Consider the following 21550-nt stretch of genomic DNA (forward strand, 5'->3'; position numbering starts at 1 on the left):
TCAAACACACACACACCCCCCAACACACCAAGCCTTCTTAGAAGCTTATCAGTACATGGCACAACGACTCAGTCCCACCTCGTCAAGAGTATAAATCTATAAATCTGGTCCCTTGCAAACACCTCATTCAGAGGAGATGCTCCACTGACTGCTGGGCAGATAGACATGTCTGACTCCTCCTCCTTTCCCCATTAGCAGGGATACCTCTTTCAGTAAGAAATTGTGCCTACATTATACTGTGGATGATACCTGGGTGAACTATTAATTATTAGTTAGCTTTAAAATATTTCGCACTAACACAGTAAGTGTACTTATCAACGGCAATTCTGAATCTGTTATATCTGTCACCTCAACAAACCATCTATTTTTGACTTTGCAAAACTGTTTCAGTATAAGTCCTTGAAAGGGCTCTGTCGGGCAAACATCAAATCCATACTCTTAATTCAACACCCAGACGAACTGAGATTTAGTGAAATATCAATTCAGTAATTGTTTGACATGAAAGACATTGCAAAAGTCCAACTCTCTTTTTTAGCTGCTATCAAAAGAAGTCTCCCATTTCACTGTTGCCTTTGAAGAAGGCATACTATCAAATATATTAGATCGAACCCCACAGATACCAGATTGCATTGTTTTGTAAAGCACAAACTAATGAAAGGACACAATCGTTAGGTAAGGAGGGTCATATTTGGATTGTTAAAGATGTCGATTGACACTGTACATCACCTTTAAAAATACCCCACCAATTAAGTAAGAATGTTTTAGACATTTAGCTTATTCCATTAATTTGAGCATTTTAAGGAATTAAAAGGTTTTCAAGAAAACATAATAAACTGAGATGTTAAATTTTATGTAATCATTTTTCCAAATAAACTTTTTTTAGAAGTTCCCAAATTTACTGTGCTTCTGCATTCCCACAAAGGCAGGCCACAACAGCAGCGATTGCCCTCAGCATACGTACCGGCACAGGAGGCGCTCGGTCACTTAGGCAACTTGCACACATCACAGACATGATGCAGTTTGGAAACCCCTGCATTATTAAATGTTTTCAATTAGAATTCAGATTTTTCTAGGCAGCTTCCTTAAATGATCGTGTTAATGAAAACCAAGTATTTAGCAGTTGCTTGGAAAAACAGACGACTGTGCAATATGTTAGACATAATACTGGGTGCCAAGGATACTGATGTTTCACCACACTGATCACAAAAACCTCTACATCCTTGTGCTATGTTTCTGTATTTTTTGTAAATTATTTCATTAAAAACAGATCAGCAAACTTCTGTGATCCCAACAGTGGATAATCAGCTTGTTAAGAGTTGTGTCAGCGTGTTTCAGTGGAGTATCTGTCTAGCTGTCCATCCGTTCATCTCAAAGGTTCTTTAATGTGGCACCACTCTGCACTTTTTCTTCTTCACACATGATTGAGAGACAATGGTTGGATATCTTAATTACATTAAGGTTACTGTTGTGAGAATCAAAAATTATATTTAGATGAGGAAAGCAACAAAAAGAACTAGAGAATCAAGGCAATCTTCCCTAAGATGTTTTCCTGCCAGTTAGTTGGTTGTGGAACTTGAAAACTGTGGTGCTTCTAGCTGTTTAGACAGCAATCAATATACTATTTTCTTTCCATTTTTCTTCATTAGTACTTTTGTTTGGGAGTGGATATTGGCCATTCTTTGCTGCCTACATTAAACAGTCATTCACAGGCACAGACATACTACCAATCACCTAGTGAAATCAGCTGGTAAACACTCATGAGGCAAATTATAGCTGGAAAAATTCAAGTCTGATAATTTGCCAAAAGATTTCAAGAGCACAAGCAAAACAAACACCACCCCAGATCAGGGGTTCTTTATATAAGGGAGGTTATATGCCCCCCTGCCCTCCAAAGAAAAAGAAAAGCAAAAAAAACCCAAAAACCAAACCAAATCCAGCATAAGAACCAACCAACCTCAAGGAGATTCTGTATTTCACAAAACCTGAAGCAGGTTACTTTGGGGGGGATTTGTTTTGTCATCTGAAATGGGAAATACATAGCTGCATCATAAAAACTGCAGCACAGCAGAAATACTATTTAAATATTCCTTGTAAAAAAAATTTTAAATGTTTGGCAACACAACCAAATGTTGTGATACTATTGAGCACTTTGCGCCTGGGGTGAGCTGTAGGCTTTCTCTTTCTTTTTCACCAGCCCTTGGGTCCTTCACACGACGTCCTTCCATTGCAGGGCTGCCACACCTCTCAAAATACCCTATAAAGCAGGCTGCAGTGTAGAACATACATACGAATTCCTGCTACTGTTGTTGATAGGAAAGGCAGCTGAGATCCTCCCCTTATCCCTTCCTTACCCTTTTTTCCTTAGTCTGCACACTTGAAGCTTAGTTTTGCCACTCTGGAAAGCACTGTCATCTCAGCAAAAAGGATGAGTGAAGCTCAGCTTCCACCCTCTGCACTGCTGGAGCACAGAAATCATGGAAGTAGTACTTTGCTGGATAGCTGGTGAAGAGAGAACACAAGTCAGAGGCACAGCATGACGATACGGGTACCTCCTAATTACGCTGGTTTCATGTAAAATTAGATGTAGGACGCTACTAGAGTGTTTTGAACTTGCTTCTTGATAAACAGTTGTTTCAACTATACCCATGAATGGAACGTTTGTGCCACAAGACAGAGGTAGTCAGTTCCCCCTGTGTATTTGTCAAGTACAAGCCAGGTCCAGTGACCCATGGTACTGCCGAAACCCAAGAGAAAAGCAACTATTTGCTAATGGCACCATGAATTATGAGCAGTACGTAACTGCATGTAAGTTAGAATATCAGTCTCCAAAATCCCTGCATAAAACCACCTGCACGCACACATAGTGACAAACATTCACCTTGCTACTTTTGCTATGGTTGCTTAACCATCCTCAGGAGCTTTAAGACTTCATATACCCGTATAAGAAAAGAAAAAAAGGCATTATGCATACACACACAAGAATGGCTCTTGACTGTTTATAGCACAAGGTGACACCACCCACCAAGATTTTTGTTGGTACTGTTGTCCCAAAATCAGGGTTCTTCACCTGGTGGCTTGTTAGACCGCATCTGTTAACTGTTCCGCAAGACAGACACGCTGCTCAAGTCAAACTCCTGACTCCACTTTAAGCGGAACAGAGTTGTTCATTGTTAGGTCAGGATGGGGGGTGGGGAGCACGCTGCCATACCCCAACACATACGGTCCTGTTCTTACTACGGTCGTATCCAAATAAACTCTTCCTTTCTGGCACGCACATCATCAACATAGCTCCCCCCAAATCTACACGTTTTCCGAGTATCTCGTTTTCTATACAAAATCATGACTGCATCAACATATGGAAATACATCCCACTTTCCCAACCAGTGACAAAACATCATCAATTGCAATACCCTGTTATAATGTAAAGACCTATTTTCTGGCCATCGTTCACCATCACCTAGTTTATAATTAGGTCACCATTGATTACAATACCTTTTCATCTTATCTTTAGTCATCAGATCACCCCCAAACTTATTCCGATTTTTCAAAATACAACCCAGAGGACTATAGGGATGAATTGTGGCTTGGCCTGACCCCATTTTAGCCAAATACCCAGATCTGCAGGCTCTGACCCACGCCCCAGCTCAGAGCGCACTCAGCTCAGACCCCACTGGTCAATTAAGGCACCCTTGCCAAGCATCTACACGTAACAATCTTCCACAGAAGCGATCTAATTTATAATTAAATTTTACACTTACCAGTCCAAGGGGTTTCCCTTCTTTGACCCTGATGCAAATATCTCTGTTTGGGCATTGCATCTTTTAGGTTGCTCGTCACCCTGACTTCAGCGAGAATCCGGAGGAGTGCCCAGTCAGTAGGTCAGTGCACACAGGATCTCTCCGATCCAGTCTACGGTCGGGCACAGCAAGATGATCGGGGCAAGGCCTTACGGCTGTCCCACCCGGATCGCCAAAACGTTGTCCCAAAATCAGGGTTCTTCACCTGGTGTGCAAAATCCAATCAACACAGAGTCGAGATGATTATTTCACGTCTGCGCAGAGATGGGTGCTGTGTGGTAAATCCACAAAGCTAGCATACCTTTTCCTGGTTTTAGGAACCTTATATATAGTTCAACAAACAAAGAAGTTAGTCATCGTGAAACTTGATTGGCTGTAACTCTTTACATAGTAGTATATACAATACACATGCTCCTGAGGATGGCGGGGAGTTACTTTCGCTATTGTAATTACAATATACATGAGGACAGGAGGTTACTTTTGGGTAGTTTGTCCCAGCAATTAGTGGGTTTGCAAATGTTTTTCTTACCCCAGTTCCACAACATTAACTCTTCAGCATCACTGCATCTGTGTTCTGACAGACTCTTCAGGGTCAGTACGTCTGTGTTCTGTTAACTGTATCAGTTCCTTGAACTGGTTCACATTCCTGCTTAGGTTGTTTGTCATCAGTACCAAGCAAGTACCCAGGGAATAAAAATCATAGATAGGTAGCTATGTGATACAAAAACCTATCTTCACATTGTCAATAGAGACTTACAGATTAAAAAGAAATTATGCATCTGTCTTCACTCCTAGATTAAACAGTGAAGTCCCCACCATTAAAGATCTAAACCAGTAATTTTATTTTCTCTTCATTTCTTTCTCCCCTTACCTCTAACTTTAGGAAAATTTCAGGGCATTATAATTTCAAAAGCAAAGCAACTCAAGTGATCATGCAGGAAGAATACCAGAGACACTACTACTAAACTTCAGAGATGTACATTTTTTCCAGTCCAGAAACATCTAGAGCACATGTAGCAGGAATGACAAGACTGTTAAAAAAAAAAAAAAAGGAGCCTTTACAAGCACAATTAAAAATTTATTTTCCTTTCCTCTTTCTGCATTGAAGTGAGTACATGTTTACACAAAATGTGACAGAAAACAATCATCTGCATATGAACTAAGGTTGTAAGTGTATTTTCCTTTAGAACAGTCCAGAATATCAGCATGTCAGCAGGGAAATAGAAGAAAGAACACAAAACTCTGGATAGTATATCATCCAGCACCTCCCAAAAACCCACTCAAAGAACACTTTTGGCAAAAGTCCCTGAACATAAAGCCCCCCCCACCCCAAGCCCCCCCCTCAAATATTCAGTACATTTAAAAACAAACAAAAACCAACACAAAACAACAGGCTCTGTGGCACTTTCTCTTTAATATGACTTCCGTAACATTTTGAAATACAGTGCACCCACACTGCAGTTTACTTTGCTGTAAGGCTAACTTACACATAAGGCAAACATTACCTTAGCTCTCACATATTCCATGGTAAGATACCCTTAGTACATGTATCTCTGTTAAATGCAGAGATGCCTTGTTTCCCTTAATTGCTTTTCCTCCTAATCAAAAAAGGAAATCAGGGAGATGGTGTGCTATGCTCATCACAAATTGCAAGGTACTAAAAAGTTAAAAAGAAACCGCAATGAATAAAAATAAACAGTATTCACATATCCAAAACATATTTCCATCACTTAAATAATTTTATCTGCAATTACAAAATACATACACTTAAATATCTTTGTAAGAAATAATCTTCTAAGATATCACAGATTATGATTTGCTTTTGATAATCTAACTGCCCTAACTCCAGCGTAAAGATATACCTGGACAGTGTTACTACCTAGGATATCTTCCTATTATAATTAATTTTCTTAAATATACAGTAAATTCTCTCTAGCTATTCTGCCAGATAGTGCAAATAAAGACATTCTTTGGGTCACAATTTTAAAATATTACTGCCAATGCTATCCTCAATATTGTTTTAGTAAAGGAGTAACAAAATATTATAAGTATACACATTTTCTAACATCTATTTAACAATGTGTTATCCTCAGTTACATTGGCTTAATGCAGATCACAAAAAATGAATAAGCTACAATACTGCTCACCTATCCAAATGATATGTTGTATTTATACTTAAATATATTTAGAAACCTACCTATAAGTTCCTCATTGCTTTCTGTATATTGTTATTATCCAATGGCATACTACATCAAATCATGATATCAAAATATCTTTAAAGACAACAAAGATCACTTCAGAAGTACTGTTCAAAGGCAATGAAATAATGCTTTGAGAACCTATGCACATAAGTTAGGCCTACATAGAGCCAGCATACAGTATAATAGTTTACGCTTCTTTTACAGTCAGCTACTGCTTTGCCCTAGCCAGAGATAAAAAGCTTGTTTTAAATATTACCCATCATAGATGCAGCAAGGCAAAGTGGCCCTGTTTGCTATCTAGTGTTGCTTGCTGATTTTACACGTTTATTTGAAGTTACTGGCACCTGATTGCTAGTTCCATTAGTGGCATTTGTTGCTGAGCCATTCACAACGATGTAATCAACTTTGTTTTCCAATTTCACCAGGCGTTGTAAGATGTCATCCAGAAGAACAGCAATTGTCCTCTTAAGATCAGCTGAAGATAATGGAAAAAACAAAATCATATTATTTACTATGTGTGGTGAAAAAGAACTGCTATTTCAACATATTCACATCTTAAAGACTTGCTGTCCTTCCTACTATACTTTTTGGGAAAGAATGCAGATTAAGTGTGCAATTAAACAGCTGCTTGATTTTTCTTTAATACCATTTCTCTGTTATTTTAGGCAAGGAAGATACCACCATAATAGTGAACTGTGAAGGAAGCCAATTAAATATTCAAGTGTAAGAACAAAACCACTAGTTGGAGCATTAGACTAATGACTATTTAAAGGCAGTATTTCACATTTCATCCAGACAACAGCACTACAATACCCAGCTATGACACCTTTTAGCCTTGGACAGCAACAGAATATTTTTAAATACTTTCCCTCATTAAAAAAGGTTGTCCTTAACAGCTTTCCTCTAAGTAGCAGTTTTATGAGAAAGTATCTTACCACTTCTTACACAAGCTATAAAGTATGAAAAAAAATTCCATACGTTTAAGCCTATACTGATTGAAAAACAAGAGGAAAAACAGAAAAAAAACCCCTATTTTGGAACATAAAAATGGTAACAACCTTTCAGCAAAAGCTAATTACACTGTTGTCAATGTTCATATCACCACCTTCTCTCATTCTTGGAAAAAACGAACAAACTTACCAAGTTTTACAAGGCGTTAAGTTCCCCCCAACACAGGCAGACACACACAGTCCCCTTTTCTTACCCTTGACACACACACACACACACATATATACCCCAAATCAGTTCTTAACTAACAGGAAAAACTGGAAAGGAAAAACACAGATATTAAAGTGAAAAAAGAAGAGTAACCCAGATAAAATTAAAACATCTGTAGTAAATTTAGTAATTCTTTAAAAAGTCTCAGGTCAGTCCCTCCCTCTAAATTTAACTAGTTCTTGTTTAGTGATATCACCTTGGGGGGGGGGGGGGGGGGCTACAGGGGGGATGACATGACCGAAACAAACCAAAAAAACCCCACCAAACCCAAAAAAACTGCTTTCCAGTTTGAGCACTCTGCAGTACCATCCTGTGCTCAACAGCCCGGGGAAGGAAATGCCTACTCAAGTTGTACGTCTGATGATCAGCATGCAAATCAACAGTGGACTTCATTTTTTTAAAATTAAACTTCAGAAACAACCTCAGAAGGCAAATCTCATTTGGAAATACACTGTAAGACCTATATAGCAGTAGAAAGCTGCAGTACAGAAGGTTTTTTTAAAACAAATCACACAGAGAAGTAATTACACAGTAAAGGCAGAAAATCCTTGAAGGCAAAAAAAAAAAAAAGTGGGAGGGAAAGGGAGAAGAAAAGAAAAAGCAGTCTCTTATAAAAATGTTAACTTAATGAATGAAAGAATTAAAGGCTGAGCCATTTTGATGCTGTTCTCCTCTTGGGTTGTCTCCTGCTTATCTTGTCACCACAGATTTGCCTCCTTGTTCCTGAGCAGCAGCAAAAAGCGTTCAGATGCATTTTTGCTGTTTGTACTCTGACCAGAGTGCCTATAAAGAGCATCCTACAACTGGCAGAGCGCACCTTTTTAAGGATTCCTTAAGAATGGGATCAAAGTACCTAAATATACATTTGTACATACATATATATATATTAAGTATTTCTTTTTAAGCCTTTTTTCACAAAAAGAAAAAATTTCACAGATATGTTTTTTCCTTTATGACAGAACAGGTAGTTTCCTCAAACCTAACCTGCAAGGGCTTAGCTAGAGCTCATTACAGCCTTCCCTCGAGAGAAGCTATGAGGGACCAGAGTTAAAATTAAGACATTTTTATAGTTTTTCTAAAAAGATCTCAAAACTATGTTTCCTGTATTTCAGAAGACAGTGAATACCGGTCACATATTCATCAAGTTAACAGGTAAATCAGATGGGTACGATGCAACAAGTACGAAAGCTCTAGAGACAAGGGACCTTATCTCTAGCGGCTACTTCTAACCCAAGGGGAGATTCAACTAAATTAATAATTGCCTTGCAGTCTCAAAACTGCAAACTCAACTAGTATGTTGCTTTCTGCTGCTTTTTTACTACTTAAAGAGAAGAAAAATTAAGAAATAAAAGCAGAAAGTTAGCAATGAGGCACAAGCAGAATCTGGAATGTTGAAATGACTTAATCTAAAACTTGGTCCCCATATAAAGCACGTGCTGATTCCTCAATAGCTTAAAATTCAGAAAAAGCAAAATGTTACTGTTAATCCTGTAAGTAACAGTAGTCATACACATGGAGATATCTACAAAATTTCTGGAAAATAAAAGTCTCATGTCTCAAGCTTGATTTTGCACCACTTCTTAATCTTCAACTTCAGTGAATAAACAAAAATCAAATACAGAGAGTTTTTTTCCCTTGAAGAGCAATATATATTACTTAAAAGAAGAAAAAAAAAGTGTAACTTTATAGAGTTTTCAGGAAAAGATACTGAAATAACTAGTATGGATTTTTTCCTCTTACCATATCCTGCCATAGATGCTGCACCTCCACCATTCATTAAATTCTTATTTTCTTCTGCCAGTGCTTTGACATATCTTTTACTTAGATCTAATATCTGTCCACGCAACTCAGCACTGCTTTGGCGTCTTGGATACTGAAAAGTGTAGCGTAGCAACATCAAACCCCAAATGATGCCAAAAACTAGTAAAAACATGCTCAGTTTCTGGGACATATTTTTTCTTGAAAACGTTAGAAACATTTCTGATGAAGGCAAGAGGTGTGCTTTAATTTTAATATAAGTAATTGAACTTGGCTTTGTCAAATTATATTACATATTAAACAAAAATAAGATTTCTATGAAGTGAAAAATCTTCCTGGCTGGATCATCTTGAATACATCTTCTCATGTTGTAGTTGGTCTTGATTCCTGAAATTTGTAAAATATGACTTTGTTATTAAGAACTGCTACAGTCGTTGAGGTCAAGGACAAATACCAGTTTCCAAATGCAGTATTATTGCATAATCTAGCATGCAGTTGTGGATTTGTATCTGGTGAGAAGTGCAGTCATCTTTCTATCTCATGTTATTGACAAGGTTTCCTCCTCTTTTACCAATTTTTATTCTCCAAAAATCAAAACTTCTATGCTTCTATGAATCACCTTAAATATTTTAAATATTGTAATTTGAACGGACATTAAATCCAAATGCATTTCAAACAAAATGCAATATCTAGAAGAGACTTGTAAAACACTTATACACAACATTCTGATGAGTTTTACACATACATCTACACACAAGAAAAGGATCTTGTGAAATTATTCACTTGATTCTTACTCCTCACTTAGAAGCATAGGGCAAGTATAAACAGATAAAATGCAGAACAATTTCTTGGCTGATTACTTAGAAGTTGGGCATCATCCTCTTCTGATTTTACACAGCATTAAGATTTTTTGTTGTTCTGGTGTCTTGCTAATAAGTAAAGAAATAAAACCAAAATTAACTGGCACATTGCATCCACTTTTAGCATTTTACTACCACTGTAAAAATGTCTTACCATAGCAGGCAATTCTGATCCCTCAATAGATTAAGGCTTCATGAGAGAAACAAGTGGTAGGAAAGCTTCAGCAGTTAAACAGCAAATGTCCAGATAATTTGAAGTAATACAAGTCAGACATCTTCAGTAGCTCTGTATTGGGGGCAAAAAAACAAAACAAAGTGCAGGGCTAAAGGAACCTTCATTTTCACATGGAGTGGTTCAAGTTGAGGGCCTCAAGCCACATGCTTTTAAAACAGAAATAAATTTTTCAACCTAACTTGAAGCAATAGTTAGGGAACAACACAGAATCCATTTCCATTTTATTATAAATGCATACATTTGAATGCCCAATAATGGGTTAAAACATACTTTTTAAAAAACACTTGGTAGGAATCTCCCTGAAATGTGTCCCACTTCTTGTGTTATAAGACAGTGACAGCAGATGTTCCAGATTCATCATATATGTGTGTATATATATATTTACATATGTATCATTCTCTTATTTTTCCCCCCTCAAATTAATCCAATCTTTTCAGTCTCTTTACATATGGATACCTCATATTTCTCATGTTTCAGCCACCTCTGAAATGTCTCCAATTATTCAATACTTTTTTGAGAGGGAGCTTCTAGACTGAAGTGACACATTTAACAGAGATCCTCACCGCACTTTCTATAGTAGTAGTCAGGCCTCCATTGTTAGAATATTGAGACTGAATTTCTTATCTTGCTAAGTACTCATCTAAACATAACTCCACCTCCACGGTATTTTACATTGCCTCTGCGGGCCAGTTCAACTGGCCTTATGCCAACGTGCCACCGTCTGCTGCAAACACAGGCGTTACTGCCAGCTGGGTTCCAGCTTGTGCTTGTCCCTTATCTTCACCTTCACTCTTGAGATAATCCTCTCAATAGGCAGGCCAATATGACCGATTCAAGTGGCAAATTTTTGAGGTGTTCTAAAATCAACATGCATATCTAAATTATCCTCAACATGATCCACCCAAGGCAGGGGCAATATTAGGACTTGGACACCAAAATTGCTGTAAAGTAACAAGCTGTCGTGTGTAAAATTCTTTCTAGTAACTGCCAGTACATAAAATCTTACTTTCACTGTTTGGTGTACTAATGTGGGTGGCAATCACAAGTCACTGACGAGGAATAGTTTACTTCACCTAAATTATGGGATATGAGCATGCACATGGACAGATAGCCAACATGCAATACTTTGAAACGCCACTGTAAATCCAGTGGGATGTAATTTGTTCAGTGTGCCTACCCCCCAAAACTGTCTTTAAGACGCAAATTTATCTTGAGTACGTAAAATAAGAGAGAAAACAATAAAAACGTACATTCTACAGTATCAGTGCGAGTATTTGGAATTGTGGGGTTAAAGATCTCCTGAAACAGATCCCCCCTAAACATGAGCTAACCAGAACTTCTTTTCCCTAGTTCTTTGCCAAATCCATGGCTCTGCGCTCAGACTTTAAAGCATAAACTGCACCTACATCATCATGCATCTACATAATCCCTGAATAGTCAAATATATTGAAAAATAGTTACATTTGAGGTCCAGGAGTAGGGTATTCACATGATGGCTCAGAAGACCAAATAGTACCTCTCCAGGAGAGACAAGTTTCAACCCCATTACTTTTTTTAAAAAAAGTCTGAAAATAACAGATAGCTCTTGCAGAATTTTGGTTCAGTTCTCCACAGATCTCCAGCTGTATCTCATCCTGAAGCATTTAGACAGTATCACTACAGAGCTTTGGAGTGGAAATAACTCTGCCATCACACTGTAAATAAGACCACAAGCCAGGATAAGAGTCCCAGCCAAGAGGAACAGATTGAATAAACTCCTGCCAAGGAGCAGTAAGAATTGCAGGCTGGGTCTCTGCCACGTATCTTTGATGCACAGTGCACACGCTGACTATTGAAACTAATGGAAATCAAGGACTTAACCTGCTGGGCAAATGGCATAACACCCAAATACTAACACTCGGCAACGGAACTGGGAGTAAGGTATACCAAAGTGAAGGGAACTATATGCACTTGTCACTTTTCCTATGCATTTTTAGAGGCCATTCTCCCTTAATGAATTCCAGCGTAATTTCAAAGTTCTAGAGACACGGTCTCCTCCTCCTTCCTGAAATGTGCACTTCTAGTGACCCGTAACACACTCCATGCAAGACCATTCCTGCATTACATGGTGCGCAGTAACAAACAAATAAACACAAAAAGCAAGCTTATACCCATGTGATTTGCAAGCAGGAAAAAAGGGTATCAGAGCAGAAGGTGTACTTATTAGGGAGAAAAATAGCACAATAAGTAAGATGGATGAATTGGAATACTCTTTTACCTCTTGCTGCCCTGAAGGGTCAGCACTTCTCTACAAGAACATTATAGTTTAAACAAAACCTGTCCTCAAAATGGACCTTTCTTTTCAGTAATTCAGAAGTAATATCCTGTGAGATAACAGCATAGATATAAGAAACACTGTCTCTTGTGACTGTCTCTTTCTTCTCCCTCATTGTCTCAACTCCTGCTTACTCACTGCTCCCTGAGCAGGGGAAAAAGGAAGCCGAGACTTTCTTCTTTACACTGACTTCGCCCAAGTAGGAACCCAGGGCAACCACTCTTCAACCCCAGCTAAAGGGCTTTTATGGCAAAGGAGGGCAAAGCACTGCAGAAAGCAACAGGGAAAAAGGGCACATCAGAGCTATGCCTTGTTGGAATTCCTACCATTCCTAACCACAGAGGCCGAGACAAAAGGAAGAGGACCATGAAGATGAAGGAGTACAGCCGGGACAAAATTTGAAAATCTGAGGAGGGAAAGGAAAAAACAAAAACCGAACCAAGGAAAACAAACAAAACCAAAAAAACGCCATGACAAACACCACCACCAACAAACCCCCAAAAAATAAGAACAGCCAAAAAAACCTAACAATAAACAAACAAAAATCAAACAAAACCCCTGACCCAAATGCGCAGGCAAAGTGGCAATCCAAGAACGTACCAAGAAGAGAGTATCTTCCAGATAATCCCTTCAATAGGCAGCCTGAAGTGACCAATTCAAGTGGCCATTTTCCAAAGTTCTTTAAAAATCAACATGCATATCTAAATTATTCTGAAAATGACAAGCCCAAGCCAGGGGCAACATTAGAACTTGGAACTACAAGCAATTCCTGAAGAGAGGATCTGAAACTAGGTTTGCCCTTCACAGACATATAAAGAGTTTGGTTTTCTTCGCTGTTGCCAGTGCTGGTTGTTTAAGAAACGTATTGCTAAAGACTGCCAACATGGATTTAGGATTGTCCAGCGGTACCACCACAAACACTCACAGACGTGTCTGGCAGTGAACTAAGGCACTCATCCTCTCCAAAACAAAATAATGTCTCTATCCTCTGGAGCTGTGTTCCAATATCAGTCATATCTAAATTATATTAATTGAGTGCATGAAACAAAAGGAATAAGGGCCAAAGAAAAGGCAAGAGAAAATCCATTACTATATTTTCTATAATAAAGCAAAGTTCCAGGATCTCTGATGCTACTTAAACATTAGCATTGGACTTCAGTCTGAATACTGACCCTTCTCCACAGAAACCAGCCCACACTTAGAAAACACCATACTTGAATTTTGTTGCAAAGTCTTCCTCAGATTCTGCTTTACTTATTCCCAGCAAAACCCAGAGATTATATTCACGTAGAACACAAAAAATGCAACAGTCTGTAAGGCAAAGGAATGCCTCATACACCCTCTGAAACAACCCTGGGGTATCGTGAAAACAAGGCTTACTCAAATCCTTAAAAGATTACAACACACCCTACAGCACCGTCAGTTCTTCTAGTCAAGTCACCTCATGAAAGACCACTACATATTTGTCATCATTTTTCTATTCCACCCGAGAGATCTCAGCCTTCCTAAACCACTAGAAGTGGTTATCAGCACCAGCCTGGTAAATTTACAACTGTGCTGCAAACATGGTGTGTACCTTCTAGTTTTGAAAAATGTATAGGACAGATGAAGATGATTATTTGTAAGAGGAAAAGAAAGCAGCAGGCCCATCCGGTATTTTTGGTAGTTACTAGTAAGCAGCTTTAGCAAAAAACTAACAAAACAGAATCAACAAGAGGCGAAGAATAAAGAAAGCTGAAGCCTGAGAATCCCATTCTGTTCAAGGATCAAAAAGACTTGAAGGATAAAGTCAAGAAAAATGCACTGAAAATAGTATTGTTAATATATAGTCCCATAAATTCACCTCTTTGGTTATACATTTTGAAAACTAGAATGGCGAATACTCAGGTAGTTGTTCTTCAGAGATACCCTAGAGACCTATATAGGTCTCTAATGAACTACTATATTAAGAAAGCAGCCTTGATAAACAGGAATTTTAATCCATCTATTACTTACTACCATAATACTTATCTGCCAAATTATGATCACTGCCAAATTATCATCAACACCACAATAGAGGAAATTCAAAAGCAAGTCTAGCTTTGCAATGAGTTGTTATTACTAACCGTATAAACACAAGAAGTGATTTATCAAGACAGAGACTTAAAAAAAGAAAAAGCCAGATACAGTCATAGGAGACTGCATCCAACTACAGACAGAAGAAGGAGGGGTAAAAAAACTTGTCATGCAACAGACAGCAGACAGAAATTAGGACAGGATAAATAAAAGCTGACAGTAATAATTACTATTAAATAATTGTACAGTATGAAATAGGAATTTATTACAATCTCAGTGGTAGCCTAACAAATTTATGAAGTTATTAAGGATTTTAAATCAACATATTAAAATTATGTCTATATGAGAAACAACTCTGAGTACAGTGAGGGTACAGTATTAGTAAACAATAAGCTGTGCTGTAAACAGACGTGATGATACACCTCTACAATAGCCAACAAATGTTTCAGGAAGACAAAAATCACAGGGCACCAGAGAATATTTCCACTGTTCTATCAACTGTATCCTACCAGTTTCCTTATTTTTATCTATTTAGAGTGTGCTCCACCCAGCCCATTTACCTCTGCATCCTCCAAAATCTTTTGTTTTCCAACAGAAAACTTTGAGCATCACCATTACTCAGCTGGCAGACATTGTGCTTACCATTCCAAGAGCAGAAAGGCTAGTTCTATGTTATTTGGAAGCCTGCTAGCACAGTCGCTGTGCAGCAATGAATATGGGAAGTCTAAAGAATGACTGACACACAAAAACGCATAGAATGTTTCCACTGACCAATTTTTCACTGACCAATTTAATCTTTGAAGACAGGGGCAATGAAATAAGCACCAAGAAGCCCAAAAGTTACATGCTGAGACTTTTTGGAACACCAAAAATGATGTCTGCATTCTGGTAATTTGCAGTCTTAGATGACTGTTGGTTGGTTTAGCAGTAGGAGAAAAATTGGCATGAGGTGCAGCTGACAAAGAGGTGCCCAAAGAAGGAAAGCGTATCCTGTTACATAGGACCATAACTCCTCGCAATACACAAACTTCAGTTCTCTATTCCTAGACATAACACCGTTTAATAAATCATCTTACCCACATAATTCATATTTTAAACTGGTGCCCAAGGAAGAACCACAATCCTCGTATCTTTAACAGCACATGAGTTCTTGACAAGATGTCAATAAAACCATTTTCCTGTACCGGCACCTAGGTACTGGTGACTGGCAGACCAACACTACCTTTTGGTTCCCAGGTTCATTCAGACAGCTGCATAGAACCATAAAAGAGCAGAACATCATACTTGGAAGCAAACAATTAACAGCAGTGCATGTCCCCAGACAAGTGAAACCATGTTGCAGCTGTCTTTTGACAAGATCAGCTCTCAGCTTGTTAAGTATTCCTATTATTATTGCTGTAAAATTTGCTCAACGGAAAAATGTCACCAGCAGAGATGGAAAAAAGAAGAAGGATACCCTATCAACAAAACCTCAGCAATGCCTGACACAACAAAGCACATCAAAATGCTGTATCCGTGGGCTGATGAGACTTGAGGGTCTTTTGAGGCTGCATCATAGATCAGTCAATAGAAGAGAGAATTTATATTACTACCTGCTAGGCTCAAGCAAAAAGAATAGCACTATACAACACGCTGCCACCTTAAGGATAGGCAAGAAGGCATACATCTAGCAAAATAAAAGGCTGCCCTATCGGTATGACAGCTGCTGGACCACAGGTTTTAGTGGTTCTGTACCACTTTTGGGATGCGCTGCCAAAGGAGTCTGCCTAGTGCTTGGTGTCTTTTCCAGGACATCTATCTATCTTTATACCTTATCCCACAGCATATGTTCCTTCATTCCCTGTCCCTGCACGACCTAGACTTGCAATTAACCAAGGAACTAGGAAAAAAAAAAATATTATCTCTTTGCCTTATTGCTACCTGCCTTTCAGGGAATACCTTTAATGGATATAGTGAAATCATAGAAAGCCATGAGGTTTAAGAGAACAGAAAAAACGGATAACTAACTATCAAGAATACCTATTCTTCTACAGTGCTGCAACAAAGAACGAAAATCTTGCATGCTCCCACCAGTCCCTGTCTCTCAATGCAGCCAAAGGGTATTCTGGGCCAACAAAAGTCACAGCTCACCAAGCAGACAGATGTTGTCACTGCCTACAAGCTGCTGGGACAACCTCAAACGTACCTTAAACCAGGAACAGTTTTAGCCTTCCTACAGGCCTCTAAGAACAGCTCACAACCTATTTGTTTTGTTGCTGGACTTTGAGTTGAAAGCAAAAACATACTGCTTTAGACTTGACAACCCACGCATCAAGTTTACAGTGGCTCTGGTATAAAATTATCTGAGTGCCCAAACACCAGACTACCTTTTGCCTGTCTATTTTAGAAATACTGGTAACTTGCTTCTAATTTGAATTAATTGTAGTCCTATTTGCATTGTTTTTATTTTACACTTTCTGTCCACAATTGCTTTTAATTTGCATTACATCTAAGGAGACTGCTTAAGTACTTTTTGATACCTTAAAGTATCCTGGCTTTTTTTCAGTGCCTCCCTCCTATATTTTGCCTACTACTGCCAGTGAATACTTTTAAAATAAACCAACTATTTAAAAACAGAAGGTTCCTTGCCTGTGGGCAGTCAGCCAAGATTCAAGATTTTGAGAAGGGAAATGACTTGGCAAGAGTTGTGAAGAAAACTAAAGAAAGCAGATATCAATGGGGACAGCATGTTATACTTGCTGAAGTTCCCCTCCTCCCACTGGATCCATCTGGGCCTCAAAATGTTTCTATGTCTCTGTATCAGCTTCTTAAAAAAACAGAACCCAACAAAATCTCAGCTTCGTTCCATCTGGGACACTTCCCTATTTTTCTTTATGCTCTATTGCTGCCGGTCAGGTCACACGTAGGACCCTTGCTCGTAAGAACTGCAGTTATGACAGAGCACAAGGTACCTTTTTAGCTTCCCATTTCCCTGGTAAGATTGCCACAATTTTTTCGTTGCATTTGAACACTAGGCTATGACAAGTACTCCCCTGCAAAGTCCCAGCTAGTACCTCTACTCCCTTGTGAAATTCCACAGCTGTGTTTGCACCACTCTTTCCAAAGCCCCCGGGCCTCCAAAACTTCCCTCTGAGATGATAATGTTTAGCTAATTTTAGCTAGTTTTACAGAGAGCCATACCTGCAAGATGATAAATGTAGGGTACTGAGAAGAGAGATTTGCACTGAACATTTCAAAGAGAACTAAAAGGAAGTGGGGGGTGTCATTAAAGAGAACTAAAAGAGGAGGGGAGGGGGGAGTCAACTAACAAAGCAATGGTTGCAATGCTGGAGAGATCGGTCCTGCAGAACTGGTTGTACACGTAGACGCAGTGCAGCATCCACACAAACACAATTCTCATAGAATGCTAACATGAAAGCTTGTACCACTGGGGAGAGAGGAAGAATTTAGTCTGGTTTTATTTGAAGAAACCTGCAGAATTTAAACTGAGTATGGACGTGTGCAAGGTGCCCAGCAAAGTACGTTTCCGTGGCAAAACGACAATACAGACCGGGCCTCAAATTCATGCTCCTTCCCAGGAGGCTGATCCAGTTGAAGATTTTAGGAAAATATCACTGGAGGAAACATTCACGACAGGTAAGATCTCTTCTTCTACATCTTTTTATTATTTCTAGATTGACTTGTCAGCTTATGTTAGCATAGTAAGGGTTATGACAGAAAGTAGTTAAGCACAGCAGCACAGTGGTATGCACTGCAACATGTTTTATTGTTAAAATTAAGTAGAAGGTACCCAAGATTTAACTGGATTATATATATCATGGCAGCCTCTTATTTCTTTGATATTACTGAAGAGACCAATTTCAGTCGAGTAAGTTTTAAGTCCTCTTGTCTAGGCCTCTAGTCTAAGCTCTGGTTTACATAGGCAAAGTACCTATTTAGTTCTGAACAATCCAAAATTAACCTTTTAAATTGGCAAATGGTAACACAAATAATTTTTGTAAAGTCGATAATCATAAAAGAAAATTTAGAAGACTATTAATAATGCTTAGTTGAGGAAACCCAGCCCATCTAATGGTACAAGTTTTCAATCACAGGTGAAAGAATTTGTCAAATAACAAATACCATATGAAGTACATTTTAGCAGTAAACTTGTATCAGGACAAAACACATTCATTTGCATGCCCGAACCCCACAGATTTTTGACAGCTAGTCAAACAATTTAATGACTGTTTTTGACACTTACTAGTCTTCAGATACATTGACTACACAGCTGACAATTTAAGCTGACAGCATGCATTTATCCTACTTACAGTTTGGGCAAGATGCAAACACTAGCACCCTTAACTATTCTTGGAAAACGTACAAGTGATCATGAACTCCCAGGAAAATATCTTACTTTTAGCAGTTAAATGACGTCCAATCCCCACGCTAAATCACAGTATGTGATTAACTAATACCAATGCCTCCTTCAAGAAGCTGAAAGCCAAACAAAATCCCTAAAAGCAGAGACTACACAAGCTTAAAAAAAAAAAAAAAAAAAAAAAAAAAAGAGTAAGGAGCTTTATTTCCAACTGTAAAAGTTTTAGGAAAAAGACCTATTTACTAGACCAAAGGAATTCCAGCATAATTACTTAACCCTCTAGAGATCTCAAGTACCCAAAATGAATTATTAAAAATTATATATTCTAACACATAAAATAACAAAAAGAGGCCAGAATAATTCAGGCTTTATACACATGGGAGTCTCCAGCAGTCAAAACGGGAACAAAGGTAGCAATAAATTTCTACATCTGATCTAAAACTGCAATCGCTCCACTTGCAACACTAGAATAAGATGCTACTTACAAAGTACTATCCTCTTCATATCGTTTACTTTCTTTAATATTCTCATGAGCGAGAATGCAATTCATGACATTTGCTCCAAAATAAACACATTTAGTTAGAACAAATCACATGCATCACGCTCAGCATGTTAATACTCTGAAGGTTCTGTTGAAAAAAAAAAAGTCACAATTTCTACAAAGCTCACTTTTCACAGTGAAAAACTGTGTCTTTCCGCAACCCCCAATTCACCCACTGAGGTGGCAAAACAACAACCAAAAAAACCCCAAACAACAACAACCCCTGTGCCCCCAGTTGTTAACCTGACCTACACTGCACTAAGAAACTCCATATTATGTCATAGGACAGAACAAAAATTCTTTCTGCTTTTCTTTGTGGTACAGAAACACAAAAACTACGCTCCATTCTAGTTGTCAGTATCTTTTAGGTTACAAGACACATGAAAGAGAATTTACAGGATGCTACCATGTTAGATTAAGAAGCTGAAAAGAAAGTTGATTAATAATGAATGATTAACGGTGCTATAGAAATAAGGAGAGATAACAGTATATAGCGAAATAAATTTAATGCAGGATCAAAAAGGTAGTTAAAACATCATCAGATGTTACATATAAAAGCCGTTTTATTGTACTGTAAGAAGGAAGCATTATTCCACAACTCTTGCTGTCAAGAAGTTTTATACATTATAATATCCAAAAAGCAAAACAAAACTTTTTTTATGCAAAGTTGTTAGTGCCAATAGATCACTTCACCTAACATTGTTAAGGATCTTGCCTTTGCTTGAACAGGAATTAAGCAAACAAAGAAAATTTCCTCCTCCTAAGTGCCATCACATCCCTGTATGCATGCTCTACCTCTTCGAAAGTTAAGTCCTTACACTACCAGCAAGGCATCAATCTTGCCGAGTCACTGCAGTCATAGTTTATGCCAGGAAGACCACTGCACACGAGGAAGGAAACCAGCAAACCCTTGTTTCCTTCAGGGCTCCCTCCCCGCCCAAGGGCACTGCACCACAGCGGTGGTTACCCAGCCGAAGGGAACGCTCAGCCGCGGCGGGCAGCGGCACACCCCGCACCCGAGCAGCTGCCAGCGGGCTCTGCGGTGGCCCCGCCACCAGCCACCGGAGACCCGCGCTGCCGCCGGTAACCGGAGCTCAGGGAGCAGCACCCCGGGGGACCGACCTGCAGGCAGCGCCCGGGCAGCCCCGCAGCACGACCCGCTGCGCAAGGGCAGCGCGGGCCCGGGGGGCGCAGCGGGGGCTGGCGGCTGCACAGAAGCACGGCCGAAGCCAGCAGGAGGATAAACCTGCCCCGCAGCGGGGGGCGAGCCCGAGGGAGGGGGAGCTCAAAGCTGGGCGCTCAAGCGAGGTGAAACCCGGGGTTCGGCCGGCAGGCGCAGCCAGGCTGCGGCCCCCCGCCTCCCCCTTCGCCCCCCGCGGCCGAGCCCGGCGCTTCCACCCGCACCCGCCCGGCGGGGCCGCCCCGTCTCCCCACACGGGCTGCCGGGCCCCCGCCACCCTCGCGTCGACCCCGCTCAGCCGGAGGCCCTTCCTCGCCCCCTCCCCAGCCGGGGGGCACAGCTCCTCCGCGCCGCGCCCCCGTGTGCCGCCCGGCGCGGCGCCTCAGCAGGACGCGGCAGCCCCGTGGCAAAGCCCCCCCGGCACCCGCCCGCTACCTCCGCTCCCGGCCCGCGCCCGCCTGACAGGCGCCGCTCGCTCCGCTTCCGCCCGCCTCGCGACGCACCGCCCGAAGCCACGCCCCTTCCCCCGGCCCGGCCCGGCGCGGCCCAGCGCGCCGCCGCGCGCCCCCTGCCCACCTCCTCGGCCGCCGGGGGCGGGGCGCGGGAGAGGCGGGGCGGCCGGGAGAGGCGGGGCGGCCGGGAGAGGCGGGGCGGCCGGGAGAGGCGGGGCGGCCGGGCCAGGCGGGGCGGCCAGGCCAGGCGGGGCGGGCCGTGCTCGGAGGAGGAGGCCCGGCCTCAGGGCCTCGGTCTGCCGCCAGGCCGGCGGGGACAGCCACAGCGCGTTGCCGGGGAGCGAGGCGGGCTGCGTGAGGGCCGGGAGGGCGGCACGTAACTGCGGGCCTGGCGGGCCTGCCCGGAAACGTTCACCGTCGGGCTCCGAACAGGAACGCGTGGGAAGCTGGAAAGCTGCGTGGCCGTGGCCGGCAGTTCCCGCTGACGTCCATAAGTAGAGTGCCTGCAGCAGGACGTGGCAGGGAAGGTACCGTGCCTGCCCTCTAACGGCAGTGAGTGCGGGCGGTGGCCGCGGAGAT

General features: G+C 40.8%; 1 protein-coding gene across 2 annotated transcripts; it reads right to left on the reverse strand.

The window, feature by feature from the left end:
* Positions 1 to 5191: 5191 nt before the first annotated feature.
* CCDC126 (coiled-coil domain containing 126) lies at positions 5192 to 21042 on the reverse strand. Of its 2 annotated transcripts, none has more exons than XM_037385430.1 (4): positions 20955 to 21042; positions 9989 to 10120; positions 8957 to 9361; positions 5192 to 6473 (listed from the first exon to the last, which is right to left on the reverse strand). In XM_037385430.1, exons 3-4 carry the CDS (start codon positions 9192 to 9194, stop codon positions 6292 to 6294), a joined length of 420 nt encoding a protein of 139 aa, XP_037241327.1. In that variant the 5' UTR covers positions 9195 to 9361; positions 9989 to 10120; positions 20955 to 21042; the 3' UTR covers positions 5192 to 6291. The 2 variants fall into 2 exon arrangements, with proteins under 2 accessions (XP_037241327.1, XP_037241328.1); XM_037385431.1 differs by lacking the exon at positions 20955 to 21042 and adding an exon at positions 11531 to 12872.
* Between the last annotated feature and the right edge of the window lie 508 nt (positions 21043 to 21550).

Source organism: Falco rusticolus, chromosome 4 (assembly GCF_015220075.1).
Source record: "Falco rusticolus isolate bFalRus1 chromosome 4, bFalRus1.pri, whole genome shotgun sequence".
NCBI classification, from domain to species: Eukaryota; Metazoa; Chordata; class Aves; order Falconiformes; family Falconidae; genus Falco; species Falco rusticolus.

Bases quoted from the DNA above. Each gene is read 5' to 3' on its own strand.
- CCDC126 (XM_037385430.1), bottom strand. From the start codon at position 9,194: ATGTTTCTAACGTTTTCAAGAAAAAATATGTCCCAGAAACTGAGCATG. The intron at 6,474-8,956 runs GTAAGAGGAAAA...CATTATCTTCAG, and splicing joins AGCATCTATGGCAGGATATG to CTGATCTTAAGAGGACAATT.